This window comes from Lichenostomus cassidix, chromosome 7 (genome assembly GCF_008360975.1).
Source record: "Lichenostomus cassidix isolate B80296 chromosome 7, HeHo_3.0, whole genome shotgun sequence".
Taxonomy (NCBI): Eukaryota; Metazoa; Chordata; class Aves; order Passeriformes; family Meliphagidae; genus Lichenostomus; species Lichenostomus cassidix.
Window position 1 is genome coordinate 32,831,319 of NC_139488.1, and position 9,266 is coordinate 32,840,584.

The 9,266-nt window shown below is 41.7% G+C and overlaps 1 protein-coding gene across 1 annotated transcript in view; it reads right to left on the minus strand.

The window, feature by feature from the left end:
* LOC146434925 (von Willebrand factor D and EGF domain-containing protein-like) overlaps window positions 1–4,131 on the minus strand; it is a 165,152-nt gene extending 161,021 nt beyond the window's left edge. Inside the window, exon 1 of the mRNA XM_085066542.1 lies at window positions 3,831–4,131. Coding sequence (XP_084922668.1) covers window positions 3,831–3,927 — 97 coding nt within the window. The 5' untranslated portion in view covers window positions 3,928–4,131. The remainder of the gene's footprint in view (window positions 1–3,830) is intronic.
* Window positions 4,132–9,266: the final 5,135 nt, after the last annotated feature.

Here is a 9,266-nt window from a genome sequence, read left to right on the forward strand (position 1 = left end):
CAGAGTGATGATGCTCCCTCTCCTCAGCGATCTGTCTTGTCACTTTAGGAGCAAACACTGATTTGTCTTGACTCCTCGCAGCTCCTATCGATTGCCAGGGAAGTTGGATGTGCACAATACTTCTTCAGATTTGGCATTTGGAGACAAAATAACTTTGAGGAACTGGACCATTAGAGGAAACATTTTGGCCGTGAATGTCCTGTGCTGTTATGAGCGCCGGCTAATCAATTGATTCTCAATTTTAGCACGGTGCAGAGTGGTAAATAGCTCTTAAGAGGTTTAAACAGCTTACACATTTGGCAGGTTAGTGGGAAATAGGCAAAAGCTGGAGAGATGCAGCTGAAAGGCAGCCCTCTCACACCAAACATATATTTAAGCCTGTGTAACTTTGGAAAGAAATAATTAAATTTCATCAGAGGATTAAAAGGCAAATGTACGAGCAAAAAATTATTTTCCTGGAAATTCCAAAGTCCTAAAATCCAATAGTGACATACCAAGCTCAGGAGAGTCAAAAACTGAGGTGAAAGAGGTTCTCTCAGCCCTAGCCTTCAACAGTGCCTGATTTTGCCTTCCTTATGAATTAACTTTCCCTGCAGTGGCACAGGCCTTGTGTTTCAGGTAAAAAGTAATGGAACAAAGAAGTTATCAGGGAACAGAAATCATTGTACAACCTCTGTGTGGCTCTGACAGCACAAAATCAGATAAATTCAGATTTCAGACTATGTTTAAAAAATACAAACTGGCTTAATTGGGCCAGTTACCTGCTCTGGTGGATGACATCCCTGCCCATGGCAGGGGAGTTGGAACTAGGTGACCTTTAAAGTCCCTTCCAACCCAAACTCTTCTATGATTCTGTGATAATTCCAGACAGTGAGACTACTGGGGTACTTGATAATGACAAAACTTAATAAGAGGGAAGTAAAATACTAACCTGTAAATGACTTTTGATAATTAAAAATAATGCTGAGAGAGAAGCATGCTGTAAAGGTTGTTCCTCTCCCCTTAGGAGTTGTTACTATTTCTTTGCCACAGCCAGCAGCCTTGGCTTTGCTTCCACAGGAGAACATTCAGTGAGTTATTCTTTGTTTGCAAATGTCTGTTGTGCTTTCCACAGAGCAGAGACACAGAGCCAGACTAATCCCAGTGTTATCTCCAAAGGCATGGGAATGCTCTCACCAAACCCACTCATGAGCTGAGCCCTGCAAGCTGTTTCCAGCCTGGGATTCCAGATCCTGGGGATTCCCCAGGGTGGTCAAACCCCTCTTTGCTTGGGTGGAAGAAGCCCTGGGGCTCCTGGGGTTGTTGGGGACATGTGTGGAATGTTTGAGGTCTGACCAAGGGATGGGAGAGTTTGTCACCTGGGGCAGATTCTTGAAACAAACAGGAAAAGTCCTGAAGTTTGAATAACTCCTTTTGAAATACTCAGGGGAAATGTGTTCCCAGCCCCAGCAGATTGTTGCTTCTGTCATGGACACACCTCAGGACTCAGGTTTCACAGCAGAAGCTCACAGTGAGATCATGGGTTGCTTGTGGGTGGAACACAAAGCAAATCAGAGACTCTGATTTTAATTTAATTCTTCTGTGGAAAGCAATACCAGCATTCCTCATATAATTGCAAGATACACGGAGTGATTTTTGCCATGCTAGACTATTCCCATTTACTCTCTTAAATCAAATTACACCATTGGAGAACACACCATCTTTCCAGGCTGGCTGTAGGCACCTCACCTTCCCCTGACACCAACCTCTCTCCTCTCTTTCTGCACCTCTGGATATGCTCAAATTTCTTCTTATGTGTTTCAGAGATGAGGGAAACCCACAGGAGTGAACTTGCAAACAATTAATTGTATCTGAGTTTGCTACATGTGTAACACCTTGCAGTGAAGCCCCGGTGGATTTCCTGAGCTTCAAGGGTGCCTTTGCAGGAAACTCATAACCAGATTAAAAACTTTCCCAGCTGTACATCATGAAAAGGCTCCAGAGGGGATGGGGAGAAATTCCATCTTGTGATGTTACAAGCAACTATCTATTTTAAGGTGAATGTTTATCTGTAAAATACACTGTAAAAAATCTATTGTCTTGTTCTTTTGATTGGCTTTTTTACAGACTTTCTTCTGAGAAAAGTCTGACAAGCTCTGGGTTGTGTCAGCCCTCCCACACCTATGATTCAGTGAGTTGCTTTTGTCCTTGATGCTTTATTTAGTCTTGTACCAGAGAGCAGATACAAGTGTTGGTAGCCTTTTTGTGCTTCTCAGTCCTGGGAAATGATGTAAAAACCCCGAATATTGAGAACACCCTCAGTCACTGGGAGCTTCATTACCTAAAATGAGACTGCAGATGATTAAGCTCTTCCTTGGTCTTTAAAGGACTTTTTCATCTTCTCTCTTTAGCAAGGCATCTGCAAAGAGCTCTTTGGTCAGATCTTCCCTACTCACCATTAAATTCTTATGGGATTAGTAGGTTTGTTAGAGTATAAAAGTAAACAGCATATGGCTCTGTTAATATCCCTATACTGTCACAACACAATCTGTCAGAATGTAAACTTTTTTGAGCAGCTTCATTTACTTCAAGTTTGCTCTATGAAAAAAAACCCACAACAAGCCTTATGAATCCTTCTGCCTCACCTAAGAGACAGCACAGCACTTAATTCTTGTTTTGTGCTCCCAGTTTAATAAGGATGTCTATACATATTACCTTCAGTAAGAAAAACACAGTGGCAAATACAGTTACTTATTTACCAGGAGTTGAAAGGTTTCCCCCGATGAAAAGCTTGTTCTATCAGATAAGTAGCTGCTACACTCCATAAAACTGGCAACCCTTCAAAAGGTTTCAGAAATTAGAGGCATTGTTTGAAGGTAAAGGCGATAAGGTCCTTTGCTTTGTGTTTAGTCCTGCAAAACTTTCTGGGTGACCCTTTGATATTCAAGTGAATTGTTTTATCTTCATAGAACTACTGAATGCTGGCTGATAGTCACTGTTAAGACCAGTTGGAACCCCACTAGAATTAAATTTTGTAAAATATTACAAAATATTTCCTTTAAGGGGGGGGCCTCTGTGGAGTTTGCCAAAGCTGAATCCATAATCACTCACAGCACATGTCTGGCTGCTTTTCTCAGTTTCTTTTATTAACTCAGTTTTCACTAGCTGAATAATGCCTAACATGATTCTCAATGTATTTCTGTGTTCAATTAATAAAGCTGTATAAACAAGCCACATATGTAAAATCTATGTCCCCTTCGAACTCTCTGCTAGAGGGAAACAAGACTTACATTTAATGTGTACAGTAGTAGAGAAATTACTCAAGAACTTTTTATTGCCAGAGGCTGTATAGCTGTGTATGATTATTATATGTGTAATTAACTAATCTACAATGTTTCTCTGATATATGGTGTATATAATTCTTTCCTAGAGGAATAGAATGTTATTTTAAAGCCTTTTTTTTTCTTTTATGGTTAGTTTCATATATTCTGTTTACGGGAAAATGTTATGTGTATGCTTTAAATCATTTGATTTTTTCTAGTAGGAAGTAGGAATTTGAACAGGTTTTTAATTTCTTCATTTAAAAAAAATGTAAAAAAGGAATGTCCTGTAATGATCAATATACATCATGTCCTGTGAGTGTGCTTAGCTATCACTGTGACCTTCTTCATTACCTTAGTTGTTCATTTTAACCTTACTTCCATCCTATTTTGGAGCCTCTCTAATAATAGCCCTCTGCCACTCTAACCCACATTCATAACTAAACACAAACAAGATCATCTCAGTTTCAAACACACATGAACTCCATCCCCGAACGACCATCAAGTAATGAAAAAGCACAAAATCCTTACCTAGTGCCGCTGACTCAGCACTGATGGCCAGCAAGGGAATCCAGCAGAGGTAGGCAACAAGTTGGAGATGCTGCTGGGGAGGAAAGAGCTGCTGCATAGTGCACAGGACAGCTTTTATCCATGCATCTGCAGCTGCTTACAAGTTAACTTTTGAAGTCCTAAACTTTGCAGGGAAAGCCATCAGCCTGCCTGTTTGCTTTTTTTTTTTTCCCCTTTCTTTCATTCTTTTCAATCCACTCTCTCAGAGAGGGCTTGATGTGTCATTAATGCCAGAATTTCCAGGAGGGAAGCCCTGCAGCCACACACAGCCCACATTCCCCCTCCCACACACACACGGAGCTCACTCATCCCTGCAGCTACTGCAGCTGCTGGGATTTGCACCCCTGGTGACATCCCTGAGCCCAGGAGTGCCAGGACAGCCTGTGCCTCACTGCTGGGAGGGATCCTGCAGGAATTTGGGGCTGAGAACATCCCTGCCCATCGGGATTTGGAGCAGGCAGCACTCACTGCAGATCCTCACAGTCATATCTGGTGTTGTGGTTAGATCTGAGGGGTCTGAAGGGTGAGAGAGGCACTTTTCAGAGTGTTTTCTTACCAGCCAGAATAGCAGAATAGAACAGAAAAACAAGGAATTCCACCACTCAGGTTGCACACTCACATTTACTGAAGTTTGGTCTCTCAAAGCGCCCTGTTGCTCCCACAGGGTTCCTATTTTTACTCAGTGTGAACAGTTAATTGTATGACAGTGCATGCTGCCTGCATTTTGCATGCTGCTGAATGCAAAACAAGAAGAATTTGCTATTGAACCACATCTGATATTCTGATATTCATGGTGTTTTGTTTAGAAAATATTGCATCCCCACCCACAGCTCTGTGTTTTCCATACCTGCCAGCACTCCTTTTCTTTGACTTTTCAAGTTTGATTATCTTGTGTCTGCTTGTTTAAGTGAGTATAATGTGAATTATCTGATAAGAGAGTATTGTGCAAGACTGTAAACATTCCACACAAATCACTCTGAGGAACATTTCATGGAAAAGCATACACCCAGCCATTAAAAATATTTTGCAGTGTAGCTAAGGAGTTTCAAAAGTTGTTCATTTGGCTTAACTGTATCACTCAAGGAGTTTTACCACTGGATTCCTTGAGGGAAATTGAGGTTATTTAAGAAGAAATTTCTGAATCTTTGTTCTAAATTTGGATTTTGTATTTAGATGTTGCAAAATCACTTTTACCACTCTCATTGGATTAGCCATCTCATAGGCCTGACTTGTAGCCCTTTGGGAGACTTTAGAAGTCCTTCCACTAATTTCACTGATGTTTAAATTATATTCTTTAAAGATTATTATGACTCCAAGTCCAGTATTTCTGATATTTTTATATAAGAGATCTCTGTCCATTTCTTGAGTATAAAGATATTACAAATGAAAAAATCAATTTGTTTTTCAGAGTACACAATTTTTGTTTTTATATGTCTTTCTCAGCTACTGTTTGAATTTACTTGTGGCACTTCCTCTGCACTGGCAGGGGTCCAGTGTGGACTTTGGCCCTAAATTTTGGCCTAAAAGGCATAGTTGTGAAATCTGCTGAGGGTTCAGATTTCTCCTTGCCAAAATATTGGTAATCAAAACCAATTTCCAACAAAGCAAGAGAGTTTTCCACAATCAACCCAGCCTGTTTTAGTCTTCTGTTGACAGAAAACAAAAGTAACCAAGTTTAAAAAAATATAAGTGTAATATAAGTTATTCAGGGCAACAAGAGAAAAGGGAAATTTTTGGGGACTTGCTTATCCCCTTAGCTGTGTTCTCCCTAAGCAGTTTTTAGTCAAGGGGAGGCTTGGAGGGTGGTTAAGATGAAATGAAGCTCGAGTAGGAAGTTTTCCTATTTCTCCCTTCATTTTGGGAAGACAAAATACAGCAGGTCAGACATTGAGGGATTTCCCATTCTCCCACTGCAGGACAACACCTCACAGAATTAAGAAAAAAAGAATGACACTGCCTTCTCCCTCCCCCAAAAATGTCATTCTAAAAAAAATGTGAAACTAAAACCATGGAGAACCTACATAAAATTATTGGAAAACATTTTCACAGTTTCCACAGTTATTAACCTGAATAAGAGGAGAACATGAAACTCCACAGAAAGTTAGTGTAGTCAAGTGTGGTCAAGTGAATGCTTGAAAGAATTCTCTTCGCTGTGAACAACACAACACTGACTCCCTGACACCAGCCCTTCTAGTATTAAATTAATTTTCAATGGTAGGCTTGCATACAGGGAGATAAAACCAGCCAAAAGCCACAGCTGGAAGCTGGCAGCAGCATTTCAGGCTCGGCCAAAAATTGTCTGATGGATCTGCACGTTGGGCATTCAGATGTCTTCACTTCATGAGAAAGAGACAGTGTTTGCTGAGCACCCCCTGGGCTGTCAGAGCTGGGCAGAGGCTGCAGGAGAGGAGGGAGCAGCCCAGGGGGATCAGCAGAGGGAGGGGAATGCTGTAGGAAGAGTATTAGGGATAACAATCTTTGCCTTTTGCTTCAGATGCAGAGCTGAGGGTCAGGATGCAACTGAATGATAACATTATGGTGAAAATACAGATGGATAAATGCCTCTGAAGATGTGCCTTTTTGACACTTTGTTCCAAGTGTGAAATGCTCAGGCTCCAGAGTCAGTCAGAGGTTTGAGAGGTGCCTGCAGAAGGCCTGGGTTAGAGTGGAACTGGGAGGAATGAATCCCATCTCTAATGTGTTCTGAAGGTCAGGTAGGAGTGTCCTTCTGCTTGGGTACCCCAGGATGGAAGGAGAGAGCTGTTTCATGTTCTGCTCCTCAAAAATCGAGTGTGGCCTTTTGCAGTTTCCTTTTGCAGGTTTTCCTTTCCTTGAGCCAGCAGGGAGCTGTACAATCCTTTATTTCCTTCTGCTTCCTATGAGGAACACCTTGCCATGAGGCTGTCCCCTGGGGTGGCTTTCTAGGCAGAGAGGAGATTTGTTATCCACAGGTGACACAGAGAGCATGACCCTGCCTGTACACACCTTTCCTGGCAGGACAGTGTCCTTCAGAGGGAAAAGATGTCTTCACTACCAGGTTTTTTTTGCAAGTATGAATTTACACATTTTCACATGATAAAACACTCCTCTATCTATTTCTGTTTGCTTTTTTTTAATCTGACTGAAAATACCTGCCAAGTCCAGTGACAAGGAATAAACTCACTGTGCTCCCAGGGCAGTTCCCTCTGTTGGAATGGGCTGGCTGTGTCCTCTGACTCCTCCAGTCCTTCCTGCAGCTTCTGAGCAGCAGGAAAGTTTGGAAAAAAGGATTTTAACTGAGCCCCAGCAGTGTCCAGTAAGCAGTCCTCCCACCAAAGCATTTTTCTAAGAGGGATGAGAAGGGGTTCAGGTCTGGGATTCCCTCACCTTATTCCTCTCAGTCATCTCTGTACATATATTTTAGAGAGGAGCCAGAGAACAGTTAGTACAACCAAAGTAGAGTATTCACAGACATTGTTAGCCCAAACAACTGCTGCTTATCTCTTATTTCAAGACTGCACAGCTGACATTGAATGGGAAGAGCCTCACTTCAGCCTATGCCTGCTTTGGGGAAATAAAAAGTGAGTATAGAGTGCTCAGAGCTTGTGTTTTCCTGTTTTGTGCTCTTGTGTGCAGAACACAGCATTGCTGGTTCTTCAGAAAATAATACAACAAGTTCTAGGTGTAATTTACAGGACCAAGCTCTTAATTTAAGTGAGAACTAGTTGTAATTTTTATATTATGCATAAGCATATCCCCCTTTTCAGAGCTCTGGGATTATACAGAATGATTTCTACATTAGATCATTTGATGTGTTTATCTTCCACCTTCTAATTCCCTTTTGAGAGGGAGAACTCTGGTGCCTTTCAGAGCATCCCTCCTCATTAGCCAGTGAGCCAAAATATGTGACTTCAGACTCTAAAGCAGAGATAAAATGAAGAAATCTAATGATTATCTCCAGGTTTTTTAAGGTCAGCAAGAGCATGAGTGCCTGGTCTCTGAGACAGGGTAAGTGAACCTATTAGAGGCTATAAATCAGTTCCTTGTAGCTGCAGTGGCCCTTGGCATGGATCAAGGTGGGATGTGATCCCTGACCTGGCTGGGAGCTCTCACAGGGCAGGGCCAGGAACCTCTGCTTTGCTCTCTTCACTGCTTGCTCTGTGTCTCCCTCTGACCACCTGAACTCTGGCTGGGCACAGTGTGCCCTTATTAAATCTGCAGAGTGCACCCTCAGTGCCCCTCTGGGATGGAACCTCTGCCAGGTGCCAGGGCACAGTCTGACCGACCTGTGAATTATTCACATGAGCTCCTCGTTTAACTGAAAACCCCAAATTGTTGCAGGGATGTCAAAATAAATCACATTGCAATTCAACTCTGCTGCAGAGTGCCCCAAGACATGTCTGAGAATGGCTGCTGTTGCTCAGCAGCTCAAACCCAAAAATAATTATTCTATGTGAAGAGATGGGCAATTACCAAATATTCCTAAAAAGAGGACACTCCTGTATTAAGTGTGTGTATTGGAACTAGCTGGTGATTTCCCATCAGAATCCATTTTTGGAGAAGTATATGATTTTCACAAAATCAGTAAGAAAGAGATACATGTTTTATAAATCTTTTTTTTTTTTTCCTTCTTCCTAGATCAGCTCTGTATTTATTCCAATTTTGTGAGATTCCATGGCTGCCTGAATTCCTTCTACAAGGAATCCTTCCTTCAGCCTCTGCAAACACCATATATTGTGCAACTTAAGTGAAATGGATATATGATTAAAAAACCAAACAAACTGCATTTTGCTCTTTCTTCTGCAAAATTAATATTAAAAACTATGGAAATATTTTGGAAATACTTCTTTGGCTGTCCTCCCTAAGTCTTGACTTATTTGTCTTGATAGTAAGAGAAAGAGTAAGAGAAATGGTTACTCATAGCCTTCATGCAGTCACTATTACTCAGGAAATTTTCAGACTGAATTTTCCCATTGAGTGAACTTTCCATTTAGGAAAGAATTCCCTCTGCAAAGGCAGCAGAAAGGCATTCCACAGGAGGTTTTCATCAATACTAGCAGCAGAAAAGCATGAAGTGGAAAGGTGTTGCCCAGGCCTTGAACCATTTCATTCAGACTTTTCCTGGAACCATTTTTTCTGAAGAAATCAAGACTCTAAAGGCACCAGCACAGAGCCAATCCTCTCTGAGGTGTTCCAGCCAGGAGGAATAACAGATAGAGGCAGAGCAGAACCACCAGGCTGAGTAACCAAAGGTGGGAATTTGGCTTGGATTGAAAACAGACTACAACCAGCAGCTGTCCATATATCTGTCATCTCTTCTTTCATCCTCCTTGCCCATCCTGGCTGCTAAATTTTCATCTTGTGAGAGAGGCTGTGCAGGCAGATGTTGTGCTCAGAGAGAGCTCAATTCCTGCCCTG